At 34.3% G+C, this 22,994-nt stretch overlaps 3 protein-coding genes across 4 annotated transcripts; all 3 read right to left on the bottom strand.

Moving 5' to 3' along the window:
* Positions 1 to 2,113: 2,113 nt before the first annotated feature.
* On the bottom strand, positions 2,114 to 4,681 carry LOC21401284 (xyloglucan endotransglucosylase/hydrolase protein 9). The gene is made up of 4 exons (XM_010111272.2): positions 4,393 to 4,681; positions 4,128 to 4,228; positions 3,256 to 3,449; positions 2,114 to 2,794 (listed from the first exon to the last, which is right to left on the bottom strand). The coding sequence occupies exons 1-4, from the start codon at positions 4,559 to 4,561 to the stop codon at positions 2,374 to 2,376; spliced, it is 885 nt and encodes a 294-aa protein (XP_010109574.2). The 5' UTR covers positions 4,562 to 4,681; the 3' UTR covers positions 2,114 to 2,373.
* A 6,843-nt stretch (positions 4,682 to 11,524) lies between these two features.
* On the bottom strand, positions 11,525 to 14,625 carry LOC21401282 (probable terpene synthase 11). Its single transcript, XM_010111270.1, has 7 exons — positions 14,428 to 14,625; positions 14,035 to 14,320; positions 13,037 to 13,409; positions 12,736 to 12,954; positions 12,492 to 12,630; positions 12,156 to 12,404; positions 11,525 to 11,812 (listed from the first exon to the last, which is right to left on the bottom strand). The coding sequence occupies exons 1-7, from the start codon at positions 14,623 to 14,625 to the stop codon at positions 11,525 to 11,527; spliced, it is 1,752 nt and encodes a 583-aa protein (XP_010109572.1).
* A 4,859-nt stretch (positions 14,626 to 19,484) lies between these two features.
* On the bottom strand, positions 19,485 to 22,116 carry LOC21401280 (60S ribosomal protein L8-1). 2 transcript variants are annotated; one of them, XR_002903355.1, is made up of 3 exons: positions 21,576 to 22,116; positions 19,991 to 20,490; positions 19,485 to 19,808 (listed from the first exon to the last, which is right to left on the bottom strand). XR_002903355.1 is itself a non-coding variant. In XM_010111268.2 (2 exons), the coding sequence occupies exons 1-2, from the start codon at positions 22,013 to 22,015 to the stop codon at positions 20,145 to 20,147; spliced, it is 786 nt and encodes a 261-aa protein (XP_010109570.1). In that variant the 5' UTR covers positions 22,016 to 22,116; the 3' UTR covers positions 19,817 to 20,144. The 2 variants fall into 2 exon arrangements, 1 of the variants encoding a protein (XP_010109570.1); XM_010111268.2 differs by lacking the exon at positions 19,485 to 19,808 and having other exon boundaries at positions 19,817 to 20,490.
* Positions 22,117 to 22,994: the final 878 nt, after the last annotated feature.

The following is a 22,994-nucleotide window of genomic DNA, read 5'->3' as shown; positions in this document are numbered from 1 at the left end:
CGATGATTGCGCGCAAGTGGTACGTGAGCACTCGGGCCCATCAGTAAGAAAGATAAGATAAGATAATCAAATTATGATAAGACATCATAATTAAGCATAATCAGCTCATGCATATTTATTCATGTGTACTTACAGTTATTTTGTGAGATATAGTTCCTACTTACTGAGCGAAAGCTCAATCTGATATGTTCATGCTGTAGGTAAGAAACCTATCAGCAATTCTTGAAGGGCAATGGCGAGCGGTGGACGAATGGTGGAGATGGGAATGGATACCGCTCACGCAGTTATCTTCCGCAGTAAGTTTAAGAAAAATCATGTATATGTCTATATGATTCAAAGGTTTCAAGTATGTATGTTTAAAAAGTATACGTACATATGTATGTTAAGAAAACCAAGGTTGTAGCTAACAACCCTAGTTTTGAGTATTTAAGTTTTAGAATGTTACAGTACATGCAACAAATAAATGAATTTTAAACATGACGATTTAAATGAGTAATTTTAGAAGGACTTTAAGATGTACTTGAATTTAAGATTTCTCACGAAATCCGTTTTAAAGTCAAATGAGATGGCCGATTGAAATGACTAGTTTTAGAGAAGCTTTTAAAGAGTATTTGAAACAAGAGTTCAAATGCTATTCCGTTTGAAGGATATTCCTAAAAGGTTTTATCTTAACTAAAATTAAGAAAAACTTTAAGAAATTTAGTGATTCACTTATTTGAAATTATTGTTACAAATTATGAAAGTATTCCTTCTTATATAAAAAAAAAAATGTTCCGCATATTTTAAGAAACCCCAGTAAGTACAAGTTAAAATTTAAGTTACAGTGGCGGCCTCATAGGAGGGGCGTCACAGTTTTAATGGTCAATTAATATTTTTAACGGTTAAATTTATAATTGAAAAGCGTTCTATAATTAATGTAAATCTTTGAAAAGTAAACCATTGAAAATTAATTTAATGCCTAAAACAATAATTTTTATTGGTAAGAGAAAAAACAGTTCATGCCATCGAGTTTCTCTAGAAAATTTTAAGGATATATGAAAAGTTATAGTATACAGAATACATCTCAGAAGTATTATTACTACAAACCCATTAGATTTAAAAAAAAAAAAAAAAAAAAAATCTAGAATCAATGAAATCATTTAATCTAGCAAGGTAGGGTTATCTGCCATTGTTCCGAATATGGATTCCTGTTTCTTCGATTGTCTTCTTACCTATATACCATGAATGGATTTTGATATTTTGCTATGACTGCTTATGTTCTTGTAGTCTTCAAATGCAACGTTACTTTAGAACGCGGCTTACGAGGGAAAGATTTTTACTTAGTTTTTTTTTTTTTTTTTTTTTTTTGTTTTGTAAAAGTTTTTAGCTTGGGTTTATGAGAAAGGGACCAAAGGGTCACGCGCTTATAATTATTATTTTTGGATAACATATAGTGTCCCCTTTTTTCTTTCTTGGTACGATATGGCACACTGACTGATCAAGTAATAAAAAGCACCGTCAGAAAAATAATAATAACAACAATAAAAGCACCGTAAAATTGCATAAAAAATAAACAAAAGTGCAGCAAAAGAAGATATACAAACAGAGATATATATCTTTTCTTTACTCATGTTTTAAACTCACGATGAGAGCCATCTCATTTAATGATGTTTTAACACCGACATTTTCAGTTTACCAATATTATGACGTTTTCAGATACAAAATTAATAACCCTTATTCTTCTTCTTTTGAGTGTTGCTAATATGCATGCACTTGTCATAATCTCTGCTTTGCTTAAATAAGTTGCTCCCATAAGAGTCAATGGGTGTGTGTGTGTGTGTGTATACAAATATGATATATCCCACCAAAAAATCTCGCTCATTTAAACAAGGTACTCAGTACTTTTCGTAACGTTGCCCTGTTTTTTCCTCTGTTCCATTACTTTATATCCGCTTCCAACCAACCAAGTTAACCATAATTTCCACATATGGTCCCCCATAACATAATCCATCCCATGACAAATTTTTTTGTACCGTGTGGCAGCTGTAAGCATGGGGAACCATTTTCACAAACATTTCGACACCACGAACCAGCCCCCCACATGTTTCAAGATATTTTGATAGCAAATTATAAGTAGCCAAAAAAAAAAAAAAAACTTTCTTATATAATACAAGGTGAAATTTTAACTACAGAGGAAGAACAACATAAAACAAACAAATAAACAAACTTAATAAACCAAAAATAAAAAAAACAAACAAAAAAAAAACATGGAGCACATGTTTTTATACATAACAAGAAGCTCACTTTGATCCTCCCCACTTGTTTACTTTTTTTTTTTTTTTTTTTTTTTTTTTTTGAGAGAGCCGTAGTAATGGCAGTGGTAGTAGTAGTGTTTTAGTGGCGGTGGTGGACACATTCCTGGGGGATGGTGGGGAACCTAGCAGTGTCGGAGCAGTAATCATAGACCATGTGGTTGGCCCGGACCCACATGAGCTGGTGGCTCTGGTGGAGGTTGAGCTCCGACAATGTGGGCTTGTCCCACCAGAACCTCTTCTCGGCGGAGCTGCTGCACTTCCTGGCACCGTCGGCGGCGGAAACTGTGGCGGGGAATTCGCACGCGTTGATGTCGAATCCCTTGTATGAGGCCACAAACGGCGCGTGGGACCAGTCCGTCTTGACCCGACCGCCTTGTGTGGCCCAGTCGTCCGCGTTCCAAATGGAGCTGTACACGCCCATGGCTTGGTCTTTTGGGAACGGAATGCCCTTCTCCTCCATATTGGTGTGCACTCTAATTGGAGTCTCATCCACCATAAAACTGTATCAAAGCAAAAAATAAAAATAAAAAATGTTAATTCCAACCGTAATTTTTTTTAATCATGAGTAACCATTTCAATGATGAAAAGTGCAAAACAAATGGGGCCCTGTACGGATTATGCAAAGATGGTGGTGGGGGGACCCCTAGAGACATCATCATCCAAGATTCCTTGCCATTATTCATAGACAAGTTTGTTGTTTAGTGCCAACTTGATTTTACAGTCTTATGAAAAATGACACATTTTTAAAGCATAAGTAGTTTATTATGTTCTATACGAAGAGTAAATTTTTTGGAGTGAGAGAATCGGTGGCTCACACAACATTGTCATTTTTCATGGACAAGTTTGTTGTTTTGTGCCAACTTGATTTACAGTCTTATGAAAAATGATACATTTTTAAAGCATAAGTAGTTAATTATGTTGCGAAGAGTAAATTTTTGGAGTGAGAGAATCAGTGGCGTACACAACATGGCGTTGGTTCCAGAAAATGGAATATGAGTGGAATTCCGTGGTGGGGTCGAACCACAGGTTCAGTCTCTGTTCTCTGTTACCTACTCCATTCACGTAAATATTGGTCTGAACCGAATAGGGCTCTCCAGTGGTGTTTCCCAAGAACTCATAATCAAACTCGTTGTGGTTTGGACCGTCTGATGACATCTGCATCAGAAAAAATCAAATAAATTAAAACCCATCAAGATTTTCCATTTTTTAAAATACATATGAACAATATAAAAGTGACAAATTTCATTTGTTAATAATTGTAATTTACTGAACATCCTAATAATCTTTACTAAGATGTGTGACAAACCTCAACTATGCATATTGATGAGTACGGACAACAATAAATGAAGAATTAAAGGGAATTGCAGCAATTCACGAGGAAAAGAAAACACGTAGCAGGTAGGGTTGTAGTAATAATAACAAGACTAGCTTAGCCATTGATTGGTTCATGAAAATCCAAGATGAAATTTGTCTGTGACTGACTGTGACTGAGAAAACGTTTCGATCCAACTGAGTGATTGGTTTGTGAAATTATTGATTTGGGGGACCCAGCTGACGTCAGTACCATCATCTGAGCTGTCCTCGACTTTTACAAATGGGTCTATTCAAGAATCAAGGTCGCTTAAGTGGTAACACTAATTGAAAGGGCATAAAAGATAAAGAAAAGCATATTGTCCTTATAGAAAGCAAATTTCTACGACCTTTATTAACGCACAAACATAAGATCAACGCAAACATATTAACAAACGAAAATATGATATAATGGCACATGTATTATTATAAAAACATTGTTAATATGCATGAGATTAGCGTTTTAATGCTCTTTATACTTACATAAAAAGCAGTAACAGTTCCAGCAGAATCACCCTCGATGAGCTTAATCTGGATGGTCACTTTCCCAAACATATATTTGTTCTTTGATGAAAACCCAGCACCTGAAAATTTATGCCCAACCAAGCAAATACGATCAGGACTTGTGAAACAGATAAAAAACTGAAAAAAAAACAAAAAAACAAAAACAAAAACAAAATTTGGACTGCATTTATTATATTATGAATGGATATATAATAAAAAAAATCGGATTTTTTTGTTAGATTACCAGAATAGTTGTCAAGTTTGAGCTTGAGAAGCTCTCCTTCGTAGACAAAATGGTCCATAGCCCAGCTAGGCTGGAAAAGCTCTTCAAACTTGGCTGAGCTAACGGAACTCACCGTTACAACAAGAGCCATAAACAACAAACTCATTACCGTACCAGACATTTTAGCCATGAGAATTGAGAAAAAACAAATGAAAGAAAACAGAGAGAAAGAGGGAAGAGAATGCTGAGCAGAGAGTGAAGGTTCTACTACTCCGAAATGCTTGCTGCTCTGTAGGGTCACAATACAAAAACACTCCCATTTTATAGCCGGATTCGGTTGGCTTCTTTCACAAGCCCTTCTCTCATTCTCTCTCTATTCCTTCACGTTTTTTTCCCATGTCATTGGCCACGTCAGCTGGATTTACGTGCCACCTCAGCGCCACGTGGGAATATTTTCCGAAAAATTTCCAAAACATTCCGAAAAGATTTTGAAAATAAAAAAAAAAAAAAAAAAAAAAAAAACAACTTAAAAAAATGTAGCCGTTAATCCCCCCCCCCACTTAGCTGGACAAAAGCTGGGCACTGTACTGAGGGGCACAGGGTACGGCACATCTGCCCAGAAAAGATGAGTGCAGATTCTATCCAATTAAAGGGAGACACGTGTTATTTTACAGCTGGTTCATGGAGTGGCCAGCTGTCACTGGCATACGAGCTAAAAGAGGCTCCCTCTTTTGCTCGCAAGCGTCTGAGCCATGTCCTTTTGGAATAAAAAAAAGATCTGGACCACTCTCTTCGCGTGTAGCTTTAACTCGAAACTCGCTTTTTCTCAACGACACGTCGTTTCATTACCGAAGGATTGGCTTTCTCAGAGCGAGTTTAGGGAAGTTTTTCATGTACTTGTGAGTAAGGGCAAATGGGACTTTTTGCATGGCAACGTCACTTCACTTTATCATCTTTGCGATTTGTTTTACCTTGGCGGAGGGGCAGTGCCAGCTGGGCAGTAGGAGGAGCGCACTGTACAATGCCACACATTTCTTCCAATCCTTTTTCTTTTTTCTTTTTTCTTTTTTTCTTCTCCCTTTTAAATGTTGATTTTTTTTTTCATGGAATTTTAAATTTTGATTTACTACAAATAAAGTGTGAATTTTTTTTTTTCTGGTGGCTCTCGAGATGCGTGACTTATAATTGAGATATTTGACAATAAAATATGATATTAGTGGGAATTATGATAGAAATAAAATGTCTCGTATTGAGAAATGGGTAAATGGGTTATGGGACTGCAGAATTGGTATTTTGACAGATTTGGAAACCCATAAAGTCATGCTCCAAAGCCAATAATGACAATGATAGTTCGCCTTTTCTTTTGGGTATAGATAGCTTTGCATCATTTTTATTTTATCAATAATAAGAGTCAGTAATTTTACCGAGTTTTGTTATAATATAAAATATTTAAAAATTATCATATTTAATTTTTTTTTACATAAATTTATATCTAAACTCAAATTAAAAATTTAAATTAACGAACTGAACGGATCATAAATGTGTTCGTACTATTGAAATGAACTTTAATGCCCCATTATACTTGTGGACTCAACAAACCTTCCGATTTAGCTTTAATTGTTAAAATTATAGGCCCCGTTCATTTCGCTAATTCGAGTTTAGAATTTGAGTTTTGTTACAGTAAAAAGCTCTCACAAATAATCACATCTAACTTTTTTACTACTGTAAAAAAATCTCATATAAAATCACATCTTAACTCAAATTAAAAACTCGAATCAGTGAACTAAATGGGCCCGATCCGCAACACTCAATTTCATATATGTAGGATTTTGCAATAATGGATCTCAGGTGTGCTAATAATATGCTAAATCACAAAAGAAAGTTAGATTTCATGACATACATAAGAAAGAAGGGATTCACTCGATCATATTATGAAACTACTTGTGCAATTATACACTTAATGGATTAGTAGATAACCAATGGCTAACCAAACGATCCTTCTTGTTTAATGAGGACGGACAGCTCAAAAGAAGACATTTTGAAAATCAAAAACGGTAAAAGACTCAGAAAAAAGAAAGGGGTTTCTTTTTTTTTTTTTTCAGCTAAAGAAGAAATATATCTGTACGGTCTTTCTTGCACGAATCACTTGTATCACAAGCCAATGAGAAAAGCTGAAATCACGGCTCTATTCTTATTCGAGTTTAGAATTTAAGTTTTATTACAGTAAAAAACTCTTAAAAACAGTCACATTTAACTTTTTTACTATAATAAAAATTTTTTATACAACATCACATCTTAACTCAAATTAAAACTCAAATTAACGAACCGAACCAGAAGTATCACTCTACACTCTACTCTCTACTCTCATAAAAGCCTTTGATGTATTGGCCCAAAAATAAAAATAAAAAATCCAATGCCCCCCAATATAAAGAACCCACGTGAGAGAGGGGCATTTTAGGAGACCTTTTAGGAGGTGTTTGGTGGGTGAATCTAAAATCATAATTTTAGATCGAATTAGTATTTAATTTGAATAATTTAAAATTTAATTTAATGTTTTAAATAAGAATCACTCATAATTTTAAAACCACATTTCTTAATTTAAGGTGATTCAACCCTATAATTTTAAATCATAATTTTAAAATAATAATTTAAATTTAAAATAATAAACATAATTATAATTACTTTGATTTAAATTCTCATACTAAATAAATAGTACAATGAGGCGTTGGAGATATTTTCCACAGCTGGACCAGTTTAAATTTAAAGCAGACTTCATTGCACAGACTGTCAATTTGGTAAGACTGAACCAAAAGAAAAATCGATTGTGAATTATCGAATTGCATTGATTGAATGATTTCTTGCGCAAAGAGAGTTCCAGTGCTTGGGTTAAAATGATTACCATGGTTCAGTATTATCTGTGTAGCCTTTTTGGAGGTTCTCAGCTAATAGGCCTATTTTTAAGTAAACGATAAAACAGTTCACTGTGCTATCAATTTTTTTTTTTTTTTTTTTTTTTTGACTTGCACGTCAAAAGCACGCAAACAACCAAGGATTGGAATCATGCAACTTCTTCCTCAACCACATCTCTTTGCCAATTGAATGCCAATGATGGACCATAATATGGGTCACAATCATTTCCCCTTATTTTTGTCTTCTTTATTTCTGAGGTCCTTATTTGGACTCCAACTAAGACATAAACAAATAATAACCTAAATAAACATTAAATTATGGTCATGATCGAATGATTAGAAAAATTGTATCATGTGTTACCAATTACCATCACTTTACAGCGGAAGATATGTGACATTTGATGTGGTACTATTATATTAAACTATAAAGAAATTAAATAGTAAAGATTTGATCTTGGGAAATATTTTAAAGAATTTGGGGGGTGTAGATGCACAGGCATTTGGTGGTAGAGTGCACGCATGTTGACGTTCATGACGCCTTTAATACCCTCTCACACTCTCAAAGTCTGTCACGCTTTTTTGGCTGTCCAAAGGAGGTAACTTTTTTTTAAGAAAAACATTTATGTAACCGAGTTATCTCTACAGAGCACCAATTGGCTACTTGACAACCAACCGAATACGTCCACGTAAGCAGATGTCTCAAACTATGCTGACGTGTCATTTTTCCATTGGTGAGTTACAATGGCTTACCATGGTCTTGTTCACATAGTAACAAGGGGAGTGGCACAGTGGCCACGTGAAATGTGCTTGTGAATTACACAACACTGAGAAATGAGGATAATTGGGTAGGAGGTGACGGCTGTTTTGTTGAAAAACTGGGAGCAAAAGGCCAAAAAAGGAAACCTCTCTCACCCGCACGTGATTCTAATATATGTTGATCTTCTGCGTTTTGTGGAATTTGATGCTCAGAAAATTGTCGAACTACGAGGTCACGTGCAGAAACCACAACTTACACAAATCACAGACACACACGCACATACCAACTCCAATCTGCTTCCGACCATCCACAGCAAGGCAATTGAGTGTCGTTTTGGCGCTAGTAGTTACCATTTTGTGGAATGAAATTTCATACTTGTGACTTGTGCCCTTTGGAAATGTCTTGATTTGAATTGAAAAATATAAACGGTGTTGTTTAAATTGCAATAAATTTGTATATATAATTAAAGTATATTAGAATAATACTCGAATTTATATTTGAATAGGTGTAGAAAGTAAAGTGGATATACTGACTTTTTAATATTTAAAAACGGTTTGAACTCAAAAAAAAAAAAAAAAGTAAATTTTAAATTGAGCAGTTCAAGTCATTTTGAACTGTCCAAAAAATTTAGATTATTGATTGGCTAAATGTCAGTTTGAACTATGATCATTGTTATGAAATAAACCGGGCTTAATTTGTTTCATAAAAAAAGCTATGAGTACTACAATTGACTATAAATACAACTTCTAGAAGGTTGATCCTATTTGTGACCCATTTTCTATAAAACTCACTTTTTATTAGTTGTAATGCTTAAGACTACCACTGTCGCTAATGTTGATTTTCTGCAATGGATTTTTCTTTCACCGAATAATCGCTTATCATAAGTGGACTTGAGATTTTGCAAGAGAGCCTAAAGTTCAAAAAATTATTATTATTATTATTATTATTATTTGTGTATGATGATGTAGTTAATCCTAGTATACCATAAAATGACGTGGATAATTAAGTAGTATTTACTCCAAAAGTTGCCATTTTCATATCTATGAAAGCAAGTCATCACATCATATTTTATGTTAACGTAATGGAATTTGGATGGCAACGGAAGTTTCTTTTATGTAGTATTCAAGTACTGGGACCGCAACTAGTATCATGATTCATAATTCATGATTCAAGGAAACCTCCAATCAATCTCAGACGCTCCTAATAAATGAGATTCATCAACCGGTGTAGAATAGGGCAAGGGAACGTCTCAGCTCTATCTTTTGTTTTTGCCTCTGTTTTTCTTTTTTTTTTTTTTTTTTTTTTTTTTTTTTTGTGGGACCGGTTAATTAACAAGTTTTACCACTACATAGACAAACTAGTGTCACACCAAATTCCAAAATTATTCCCCACCACCTATTTAAACCACTGAGCTGTATATATGACAAGAAAATTTTGTCCGCAAAAGCATGGTATAGCACGAGTAGTAGATTTGTAATTGTGGCAAATGTTTCTCTGCCCCGTATGGCTAAGGGGAAAATGGAGATTCTTAGTGAATATATTGGATAAGATTTTCTTAGCAGTGCTTCTCAGCAATGGTATTGGAATGTGCCAAAACATTTCTCCAATGCCTCTTTTGCTGAGGGAAAAAGAAAACTTTTAATAACAACATAATGCTTTCCTAAAGCATCTCAGGAGATTGATTTTGGGATATGATCCTCTTATTATTTATATATATATATATATATATTTATAGATATATTTGTTAAAATAAGTTCATATATAGATTTTCGTTTTTTTTTTTTTTTCCTCTTTTCTTCTTATTAGCATCATCTAGATAGTAATTCAACAAGCTTTGTCCAAATGAAAGTTATTAAATTGCAATAACGCTGTAAATTAAATTTACTTCTAGGGATCAAAAAATCCTGTTTACAACATTAATAGGCAAAGCATAAGCTGGATCTATGGCTTTCAAACCTGGATATTCAAGGAGCATATATATTCATCATTAAGCATGAACAACTAATCGAGTACTAATTCATCAAAAAAAAAAAAAAAAAAAACTAATCTAGTACTAAGTTTTGAAGGAAAATGTAAACCAGCAGTTGATCAATTAGTCCCCACAATGTAGTTTATAATGCATTAGATAAAACAAAAAGGAAAATAAAAAAGAGAAGAAAACACACATTTGCCACAGAATGAGAGTGAAAATATTCTCCTCATAGCTAACTTATCTCTTATTTCGAAAAGCAATGAAAAATATATAGTTAACAAAAGATGAATAACAGAAAAATCATGTAGAGACAAAAGTATATGCGCGGTCTTCTCTTTGGTAGGTGCTTCATTTACAAGAAGGTCCTAGTAGCTTTGAATTCATCATTTATAAATTGATCACATGACTAATTGTTTGGTCTGGGAGGATATTGATCCAATGGCATATCTAGCCTGTTTGAAATTCTTCTACTTCCATGTCCTAAGAATCATAACAACCGTGGACATACTGTTAAATTGTTGAGTCTAATTATTGATCTGACAATTATTGTTTTACACAAAGAAATGAGTACATAGATTTTGAGTTTATTAGAGAGGTTAGAAACACAAAGAGTTATGAGATGTGTGATTTTTCTCATGTAAATTTCGTTTGCATCATAGTGAATCACTGCAACAATTGAAGAGGACGTAGTCTCGTATCAAGACGAATCTCTATAAATTTTACGTGCTTATTTTTGTTTAATTTTCTTCTATGATTTTCTTGCTCTCGATAATGTAGAATTAGGCATCTAATACTTGATACAGATTTCATGGTAGCTTATTTAAGAAACCAGTGAAAAGAACAACACTAGAGCCTCGTTCTTTTCTTTAGTTAGAGTTTTTAATTTGAGTAAAAAAGTGAATTTATATGAAATAGAACACTGTAGTAAAAAAGTTGAATATTCTTATTATAAAAAACATTTAGCAAAAACTTAAATTGTGATTCGAACAAAAGAAAACAAGAGGCCTAGAACTTCTTAAAGGATGAGTTAAAAGTAGAGTTAAAAGTTTAGATCAAATCAAACTGTCGGACCGAAGCCCCTTATGATTAGACTGGTCCCAGCCTGCTTGAGTGTTGGGATCGGGCTAGTAGTTTAAGACAAAACAACATTTTCGGGCTGGGCCTAAAACTCTTTCTAGACTCAGACCGGGTGATCCGAACTTTCACTCTACTTGGAAGATTGAGTAAGTAGTCCATCATATTAATACTCCACCTGACAGTCTAAGATGTCTTCGCAAGCTTACAAAGTGAGACTAAAATGTGAAGCAAGTTTTTTTTATTTTTATTTTTTTTTTAGAAGAAAATGTGAATCAAGTTTTGTCAAAGAACAATTACAAATATTTTTCTTTCTTAGAAGAAAAGTACGCAGATAAAGCTGATGATGAAGTATTACACCTACTCTTGGTCTTGCACAATGCCAAATGGCCAAAACTTGAAGCTGAAAGAGATAGATACACAAATTTGCATGTGATAGTATCATTTACAAGGTGTAAAGAACAACGATTGTACGTGATCTTCTACGCTGAAAAAGGTCTCGTCATCCCCATGTTGATAGATAATTTGGGCAGTTCTCGCAAGGTTAAAGCAGGCTTTGGTAATCGACCTAGGCAATGCAGATGGAGCCATTAAATGTTCATTTAGCTCCATCCATAAGTTCCCAATCATCTTTTTTATATGCTTTCTGGCTTCATCTTCCAATTCCACATTGTTTTCTTTCATGTAGCACTCCATGCTGGATGCCACATCTCCTCTCTCTTGCTCCTCCTAAGAAAAAAGTAAAATAATAAATTGCAATGTCAGCAAAAATGAGTTTCTCATACTAATAGTGATTTTGAGAAAGCAATACTATGGATGATCAGTATCATTTTTCAACCAATGATAGATAAATAAATAGAAAGGACTGGCATTTTTTTTTAATAATTACGGATTTTTTTATATACTGGGGCTGCCATGATTTGTAATGATATTTGTAATGAAACTTTAGTCGTCGTCCACTTAATGTGGCTGTATTAGTTGTTTCTTATGCTAATTGCTCCCTCTCAACATTTGCATGAACAAAAAGTTCTATTATTCATGATATTTGATTCTAAACAACATGAACATGTACCTTTGCAGTTCCTAAATCGTCCCAAAGCCGAAGAATTTTCCCTGAGCAAGAGAAGAGCTCGGGATAAGGCTCCATCATTGATACGGTTTCGTCTGTAACATCATGGCCTATGAGGAAAAATGAGTGTACTAACGCCATATATGATCCTCCACTGGTCACCCCATTTGTCAAATATTGTTCTAGAGTGGGCGTGTATCTTCTGTTGCACCATTCTGCTTCTGTTAGAAAAGCTTCAAATATATCTATCCACTGCAAAAATAACAGAATTTGCTCAATTTTCCCTGAATATGAAACCAAATAGATTTTCATATAATAGCTGAATTGAAATTAAAATACCGTTCTCTTTAAGTGTGCAGAAATACACCATCCGTGTTCTTTAAGAACTCTGTAGGCAATTTCATTAGTGGTATTGTACAATGCCATGTAACATATTTTCATGTAAGCAGGAAGCTGCTCCATTGCACTAAGCTCCCACCTGAAAAAGGAAAATGTCATATAATAAAATTATCAAACTGATTTTGTATATATGGCTTAATTAAACTGTTATTTATAGTGTCAAAATATGGTGGATGGAATTAACCTCTTGATTGCATCGTTGAATAAGATAAGTTCATCCAATGAGCCATAAGTGTCGTAGATATCATCAAGGACTAGTAAAATACAAACAGTTTTGGCAAGCTCAATTCGGATGTTCGAATAGCTTGCCTCAGGAAATACCCCCACAGTCCATAAGAAGCACTCAAATGGTCGATCTCTGGCAAAACCAAGTTTCTCAACAAGTCCCAATTGTTTCCACCATCTAAACAAAACAAGAAAATGATTCAACATATAATAATATAAAGACATGCGACAAAAACAAAGGGATATCCATAGCTAATTACATTATGATCTCAGCCAACTCCTTTCTGTGGAGTGACTGAAGCTCGCTGAATTCCAATTCAGCAAGTTCCAAAAGAGCTAGAGAATGGTTGCTTTCTTGGCTATATTCGTCGATATAGTTTCTGGCTTCTAATGTTGCCATCCTCAAATGCCTTGGGAGCTCCAAGGATTTGGCAATTTGAGTTTGCAACTGAGGAGGTAAAGACGGCAATGACTGTTTGAGGTGAGATCTTGTGAATTCCATGGCTTTGAGTAATTTATCTTCGCCTTTTGCGCCGAGGTAGGATGCCTCGTACAAGCTCAACATACCCCATATGTCTTGTCTCAGTGATTCCTTGAAGTCTCCCTTGTTGTTCATAAATTTGTCGAAAACATCTAGCAGACCACAAAGGATATATTCAACCTTCATAAGCTAATTAAGAATCCAAAAGATAATGCCTCTTTAGTTATGACAGAAATTGGGGATGCTATAGTTATAGAGAGGGTTAAGATTTAAGCTGGGCAGAGGAATGATATGAAATAATAATACAATATTATTTCAATTGTGTACTTAGAACAAAATAACCTTCTAATTGGTTTTCAATCTTATCTGATCACTTTCAAAGACCCCATATGCACTCTATTTATATTGAATTGGTTAGTGTGTTGTAATACCTTTTCATGCCAAAAAAGACAAACTATGACAATTAATGATATACCATTAATTCTGAAGACGGTTAAAAAAAAACATTAGCTATATCGTCTATGAGTATGACATGCTATAAATCATGAAAAAAATGATAAAATTGTACCAAGTCCATTTTGCAAGGGAGCTCAATTCTTGGTTCAAAGTGTAGTACTGCACATATGCCACATATAATAATTTGAGGTTCTGTTTTTAAATGGTAAAAAAGTGTTAGGATTTTATAGCCGCCTGTCAGGTCTAACAAGAAGTATAGTTTAATAATTACGATAAGAAAACAATAGACTCTAATTAACCGGTAGAGTTTTAGACCGATACCTGAGCTAGTTGGCAAGCCATTATGCCTCAACAAGCGGAAACGGAGCGCCGCGTCATAGAGGCCTTCATTGGAATTGTAATCCAAGAATCCTTCAAGTAACAGTCTAATTTCTTTTTCAAAATGGTGTCCAACTCCCAGCCGTTGAATTACGTCAACCAGTTTCATTTTAGCCCTCTGACTAGAAGGTTCTCGTAACGCCTTCTTAATCTTCGCTATCAGTTCATCTGATGTAGAACTCACACTGCTCGGATCATGCTCGTGATGATAAGCCTGATTAGATACAACCTAACAACAACAAAATATCCATTGCTTCCAATAAGAACCAAGAATCTTTGAAAAAAAATAAAAATAAATAAGTACTCACGATTTTTACATATATATCATGCTTTTACCTCTTGATGAAGGACGAGAGATTTCAACAGAGTTTCATTGTGCGAGATCTCTAGCGTTGATGGCTGTGTTGTTGGCGATAGTTGTGATTGGCATTTGCAAGACAACGAATCACTATGACGCGCGAAATTAAGCTTTTTCTTCGGTGAATAAGCTTCCCGAATCGACACCGCAAATGGAAGTTTTGTCAAGCCCGACATTATTGAAGAGTGTGTGTTGAACTTAATAACTCCTTTCATTTGCATTCTAAAATCTTCCCCTGCGTACTATGATTCTGGTTCTAAGGAATGCAGTGTTACAGCATAAGTTATATATAGATATATATATATATGTATGTATGTATGTATAGTGCAACAACATTTTTGCGTGGGAAAAAGGGCTCGTGACATGCACAAATGGTACAAGACGAGATTGCTGACCCCCTATCAAGTCATATCTGTGTACATGTATCTATTGTTCAACTTGCAGGCGGGCGATAATTTTGGTCAGAGCTATTAGATTGATCCATTCGGGTTAGCTAGGAAATTGATTACAACTATTTTTTTTCTTTTGTTTTTGCTTTTTTTGGATAAAAAACAAGTCAAATACCCCAATTGGGAACTTCTGCATGTTTGAAAGTATTGGACTTGGCCCATTTAGTTATTGCCTTGTGGGCTAGGAGGGACCATTGATGGCAGCCCCCACAAACTCTCTACATTATGACATTCCCTTCTGAAATTTTTTTGTTAATTTATTTACTTACTTTTTTATGAAAACGTTTGAAGGATTTTCATTAAGAAATAAGAAGTAGATAAAAATGTAAAAAAATAGCTTGTGATTGTCGACTTTTATCTTGTACAATAGACCGGTTTGTCAAGGGTTTGTAATTAAAATAAGTACAATGCATTTGAATTCAGAAAGTAGCAGTGGAGTTTGGGAGGAGGGAGTTCAACCGCGGATTGTATTAAAAAAAAAAAAAATGTAGCTGCAACCAGAGAGGCCGCTAAATTAGAAAAAATTTCTAGACGAGAAACACTCCTTGCCGTAAAATTAATTTTCCGTTGCCTAAAATAATAGGTGGGAAGGATTAGCAGTATCATTTTGAAGTCCACTACAAGCCAAAACGCCAATTGGTCGTATTTGGACCAAAATATTGTCCTAGACCAAGCAATAAAAGAGAAGCAGCCGAAAACACGGTCGTGTGCATAAGCAACATTTGTGATAATATTTAGATGTTGTTAGATCTAAATAAATTGGCACTGGCAATTGGTAACGAAGTTCGATAACCACTTCCATCCGCGGGATCACTCTCAGACAGTAAATAATTCATTAAATATCAATAATTACAATCACCAATCAAACTTATACACTCAAAGACTCCATCTTCAACAATATCGTCACCGTATCAAATCTATTTGATAATCTTGTTCAACGAGCATCATTTGTCTTTAAAAACTGCACAGTGAAATTCTTTCGACTGACAATACAGGACGATCTCAATAACACACAAGACTCACAAAAACCTACATACTCTTTTCTAAGAATATTCTATTAAACCCGTAAATAAAGTGAGCAACCTTGAGCAATATTTATAAGCCTTCTAATATTTGTAAACGTCAACCAGATGACTACTAGTGTAATTCAAATTATTCTGCTAATTATCTTCACACTCTATCTGCAGCCATTATCTCCACGTTTTGCTTCTTCAGATAAACCATCTAATTAATCCTTCACGCCACACTTTGGCTTGTAAATTCACATTATCCCTCACGTCGGCTTCATGTGGATAAGCCATGCAACTTCAAATCATTTATATAAATAAATGACAGATCTCTGCAGCACACCAATTAGTACTTATAGCTTGAAATCCAACCAAAACATATCTTCTATTTCAGCATTTATATCTTGAAATCCCACATTTAAAATCAACAGCACTTTCAAATATCTCTTGAATTTAAACTTCATAACTGCTGTAACTCAGTTAACCTCGGCTAATCTTGAACCTGTGTTTTTAAAAAAAAAAATTTTAAACGCTGCCAATTAATTGCCAACTAACAAAAAAACCTGACAGATGTTAACGAAGAGACATCACTACTGGTAATAGCAGCCCAATGTCATGTTAGAAAAGGAACAAAACTGAACCTGAAACTCTTCCGAAAAGTTGAAATTGAATGAGAGAAGCAAATGAAATCGACCCGAGCTGAGAGGCGATCACGGTCACGGGTTACCCCTACACTGTGGGATGCGCTACAGGATTTAACGGCAAATGGAGACACCCGGTACCCAACTACCTTTGTCCTAGAGGTTCTCTTGACTAAGAATTGCACTTCCTTTCACTTCAATTAAGTACATTTCCTCAACTTGGTGCAGTATTATTCGTTTGGTCAGATATGGACATTCCATTTTTGGCTAGCTACTTAGTGGGGATATCATATGTTAATGAGAAAAGCCAATCGAAGCATCAACTTTAAGGGGCATAAAAGACCCACAACAATGTAAGTGTTGTTGCATTGTATGATTAATGCACCAAATGAGTCTCATGTCAATTGCTACCCTTCCAAACAGCCGATTGACCACTAACAACCTTCCAAGGAAACTCGTAGGGCTATTCACGGCCTGGTCCAATACGAAACCGTAAGGTTCTTAGACATGACCATTATTAACAGTTTCAAAAAATTCAGACTAAACCAGACCGATGTAAGATGGGACCGAACCGAACAACTAGTAAACAATCTGGTCCAGTCAACCCATAATTTGCACCGTCAGTATTTTTTTTTTAATTAACAAATCATATGTTACGTAATACATATCATCCTTTAAAATTAACATTAATTACAAACAATAATAATTTGTAATCCAAGGTAAGAGTCATTACTATTGAACAATAATATTATAGCCATCCAAAAGGTAACAACAATAACATACCATCTAAAAAAAAGTCCATAACTAGTGATATGATAGTCATCCAAAATCAAAAGGTAACAAATAACAATAACATGCAATGGAAATCAAAAGTCTATAATTAATAATGTTACAGTCATCTAAAGTCTAAATATAAATAACAACGTATTAAATAAATATTATGCTTAACAATCCAATCCCGTTCGCACTGTTAGAAAAAAATTACAAACCCGACTATATTATAAAGAAAATGGTCCGATTCGGTTTTAAATTATTTATTAACAGTGCTAACGTGGAACCAACAATTTGAACCAAATCGTGCACGGCCCTAAAACTCAGTCTCTACTGCATAAGAGTATGAGCTTTGAACAAGGGGGCAAAAATAGAGAGTTCTAAAGGAACACCCATTTAATGGCGGAGAATTTAAAGATTTATGCTCTTACTTAAACACTAAAGATTTCTGCATTTATTTTAATAGAATTAACTTTTAAAAGCTGATTTAAAGGGTTGCATTTCCTAATTTTCTCTTGGAGACAATACCAAATTGGGAAAAGAATAGCCTACTAGATAATGCTTTTGGCTGCTTCTGATCTGTAATATATTTTTAGTTTTTTTTTTTTCTTTGTTTGACTTGTAAAATGTTTGCTTGGTGACCTAGATGGGACAAATAATTTGAAATGGGAGCATTACGGTTTGGAAGCTTATACCTTGAAATGGTGACCTACTTCAATAAACGTTAAATATACTATGGCTTAGTTTGGTATTACTTTTCCCTCCCAAAATTAGCTTCTGCTTGTAGCAGAAGTTGATTTTAGTGTTTGGTAAATCTCTTCAAAAGTACTTTTTGAAGAATTTCTCAAGAATCTACAGCCAAAATCAGAAACAGCCTAAAGACAACTTTAGCTTTTAGATTGTGCGGGAATCATCATAGTACAATTAATGAAATTTTCATAATACTCATAATACCCCTAATGAAATTTAAAATTTACAATCTTCCCAATCTAAAATTCAGACTCGTAATATAATATAATATAATAGTAATATTGTAACAAATAATATCATAATTATATTAATAACTCTAATATTATTATTTTATCATATAATATGATATTATAATAATATTATAATAATTTTAACAATATGATATTATAATTATAATATAATTATAATATGATATTATAATTATAATATGATATTGTAATTATTATTTTATAATATATTATATATTATATTGTATTGATATAATTATATTTATTATAATAATAATTAAATATTAATATAATCTTATAATTCTAATATTATTATTTATTATAGTGTATTACACAACATTATGGTTATATAATATATTAATTATAATATATTTGTTTAATATAATATAATAATAATTATATAATATAATATAATATAGTTGTAATTTTTAATTTTATTATAATTGAAATATTAATATTTATTATGTAATATTATAATATTGTAATTATATTAACCATTTTAATAATATTATTATATTCTATATCATAATTATATAATAAGTTATTTAATAATAGTTTTATTGTATTATATTAAATATATATATTATATATCATAATTATATAATATATTATATAATAATATTTTTTTTGTATTATATTAAATATAGTAATAACTATATATTATATTGTAATTATATATATATTATATTATAGTATAATATAAGGAGTTATTCTTTTGGAGTGTAACTTGAGTGTAATTTTTGAGTTGAATTTGAGTTATAACTTAAGTTGAAGTTGTAACTTGAATAAAGTTGACTAAAATTGAATAAAGTTGAAACTTAAAAGAACGTGAACTTGAATAAAGTTAGAACTTGAGTTGTCTTTTTTTGAGTTTTTTGGACAAAAGAACAACCCCTAATATAGTCGTAATTTATAACTATTTATAGTAATTCAACTTCATAATTTACCAAACGCTATTACGCTGATTTTAAAATCAACACAGCTACTATAATTATAATTTACCAAACACTCAGTTATTTTTTGTAACACCTGCTTCTTCTTTTAACACAGAAAAAAATAATTTTTCTAAAATCTACAGTACTACCAAACTAAGCCTATATAGACGAAGAGATGGCTGCGCATTTCATTGGCAAACACTCTCTTACAAGAGGTAGTTGACACGAATCAGCAATTGAGCAAAGAACAAAAGATTGAGTCAGTCGTGGTTGACCTCTTAAAATCGCCCTTTATTGTCTCTACAGATACATGATGAAAATACGATAATTTGAAGCTTGGAAAAGTTAAATACATTGAAAGGTACACGAATGAGGCGGCTCAACTCTTCAAAATAGAGAATCCATGCCTAGTTGGATTGTAGTGGATTGAGTTTAATGGGTAAAGCCTAAAGCTAGAGGTCTAAAAGTAACTAAAGTTTCAAGCGTTTCAAATAAAACTCTGTTAATTGTCAAGACTTGAGAGCACGGTTATGGTTTGAGAAACCAAATTATCTGTTAATTGTCGAGCGTTTCCAAAATCTGCAAAGGGCATTCCACAATATTCCAAAACGTACTCAGCGAAACATTGTATAAGCAAAAGTAGGATCATGTAATGAAAAAAAAAAAAAAAAAAAAAAGTGTATCAAAATTTCAACTCTAACAAACTTTCCAACGAAAGCAAGAAATGAAATAAGACACTTTCCGTAAAAGAAAATTGGTACCTCTAACCCCGCAATGGAATATCCGCCCTACGTCAACTAAAAATTTGGTGTGACCATAATATTGTTATTGACGAGTAATATGTGCGAGCAAAGCAAAAGGATGTCCACAAGCACATGACAAAACTGAACGAAAAGAATCCAAATAGTGATAACTCTAAGCGCTCTTGTCGGCTTTTGCAGCAGTGGCAGCAGCTTGCCCTCGGAGACGACCAGTTCTCCTGGCTGCAATGAGACCGACCTTTTGCCCAGGGGGAGCATCTCTGCGAACGGTACTGGCATGACCAATGTGCTGATGGTTACCACCACCATGGGGATGCTCAACTGGATTCATAGCAACACCACGAACCTTAGGCCAGCAGTTCCTCTTGACTCTGAACTTGTGGTATGCATTTCCTGCCTTCAAGCGCGGTTTCTCTGTCCTGCCTCCGCCTGCAACCTGGCCAACCATAGCTCGGCAACCACTTGGGACAATCTTCTTGGCCCCTGATGGAAGCTTGATTCTAGACAGATAATAAGAAAATTTAAGAGGAAAACAAAAACAAGAAACCAACAAACAATCGTAAGTAGCAGCATCTACAAACACATTTTGGGTCAAGAAGAGGTCAAATCCATGAACTTAGAAAGGCATTGGTGAAAAGAGTAAAATTGACAACAAAAATGGGAGCGTATAACATAAGAAACAACCGAGCACATTAGAAGTGAAAATGAATTAACACGGATGATTGATTACTGGAAGTTGGCACAGTACTAGTAGACAACCAAATTGCCAAGTTATTCACTAAGACTTTTAGAACTTCCTCCTCATTCATCCAACCCGATTTTCCAAAATAGTATAACAAAAACCAATGTTACCGGGCAAATCGGTCAATTCTCTTGAAGAACTACTAGAAGATAACGATAGCAAATGCTTGTACTTAGAATTTACACAAGATCCCCCTCAAATCACTTTGCATGCTTGATCCAACTACATTACACTTCATAATGTGACTACAATATCCACATTCTCTTAAGTCGAACAATATGAAAGTTAGATAATGCAATCAAAGTGTAAGCTAAAAATTCGTAAAACCCGTATTAATGTCATAAAGTGGAATACTTTACCAAAAAAACTAACACCTCGTTCATTTCACCGATTCGAGTTTTCAATTCTAAGTTTCTATGGTAAAAACTCTCAGAAAATATCACATCTAATTTTTTCTACTACAGTAAAAAGTTTTCAGCTCGAATTAAAAACTCGAATCCGCGAAGTAAACGAGGTCTAAGTGAGAAAGTGCTACATTTTCAGTTTCAACAGTCGCATAACAACTTCTAGCAAATTTACTTATTAAGAACTTTGCAAAGTCCAAAACAATTTACATCACAACTTTCCAAAAGAAATTTCTAGCTAAAACCCATGCTTAAATTGTTGATGAACAGTGAAACAAATACAAAATTCAGGCCAGAGCAGAAACCTCCAATAAAAGTTTTCATTCTCATCCATTATGCTCCATCATTATCATCTTAATCAACATAATTCCCCTAACCACAAGATCCGCATTTTGTACATGACCAAAGAACACAAATTGATATTCGATAATAAAAATACCTGGTAGTGCCATTATCAGGGTTATGACTGATAACAACGGCGTAGTCACCGGAGGCTCTGGCAATAACTCCGCGGTCGCCGACGTGGTGCTCAACATTACATACGACGGCACCCTCGGGAATGGAGCCGAGAGGAAGAACGTTTCCGACGACGAGATTGGCCTTCTTCCCGCAGTAGACGAACTGGCCGGTGTACATACCCTCGGCGGCGACGAAGAGCTCCTTCTGGAGCTTGTAGCGGAAGGGGTGGCGGAAGGTGACCTTGGCGAGGGGGGCGCCACGGCCGGGGTCGTGGATGACGTCGGTGACAACGCCCTTTATGTAGCCGTTGCGCTCACCGAAGTCGAGGGATCGAAACCGCGCCGGACCCTTCCGATGGTGGGTGTGGGACTTGAAGACCGACCCCGCACCCTTACGCTGGGCGCGGATTACTCGACCCATTTGCTCGGAGAGGAAGGGGAATTAGGTTTAGGGTTAGGGTTTTGCGGCGGCGAGGCAGAAATGGAGACTCCGAGAGGATTCGTGTTGGTTTGGTTGGGCTTTATGTAAGGGGCGAGTATGCAGGTTCTCTCTTGGTGCTAATTTACTATATTATCCTTTATTTATCTTTCTTTTTTTTTTTTAACCTATTTGAAATACATTAGGATATGCATTAGGATTAGGATTAATTTCAAAAATTATTCCCAAAGTATGATCATTGTAACATTTTACTCTACGAACTTTTAAAAGTAACATATGTTTCTCTTGAATTTTATTTCGTTAACAAGTTTTTCTCTTCTGTTATAATGAGTGACAAAATTCACTACGTGTCAAGCACATGACCCATCTGAAGAGGATATTATCTTAAATTAACCTGTAACAACCCTTCCAAACGTTAAAGAAAGAAAACTCAGATCTTGAGCAACATAAAGATCAGGAAAAAAAGGACCCAGAAAACATAAGATCAAAAACATGATCAGAACAATGAATCCAAGACAGAATGTGACAAGAAACTTACTGAGAAAATCAGCATTCTCAAGACCCTTGACACTAACAAGAAGAACTTCAAACGTTCCTTGAGGCATCTTTTTTTTTTGGCCGGAGAAAGCAAGAGAGAATATTCAAATATCACAATTGAGATCTCATAACCTCTCTCCTCTTCATTCTGCATTCAATCATAAAATGAAACAGATTCAACTCACAGCTTCAATCAAACCCAAATGAACTAGATTCAACCCAAATATACAAAAGCTTTTTCTTCCAATGTTAAACGATTTATCTTATATTGAATGCACCCATAAAATTGTCTTCTTGGATTTCTCTTCGTGTGTGATGTCTTCACTATCAGATCCAACCCACATTGATGAACAAAATGAGGAAAATGGGGAACAAAATGAGGAAAAAAAAGGAAGGAAAATAGGGAACAAAGATGGTGAAATTT

This window comes from Morus notabilis, unplaced genomic scaffold (genome assembly GCF_000414095.1).
Source record: "Morus notabilis unplaced genomic scaffold, ASM41409v2 Scaffold199, whole genome shotgun sequence".
Lineage (NCBI taxonomy): Eukaryota > Viridiplantae > Streptophyta > Magnoliopsida > Rosales > Moraceae > Morus > Morus notabilis.
The sequence above is the reverse complement of the archived record's forward strand: the minus strand, read 5'-3'. Positions and strand labels throughout refer to the sequence as shown.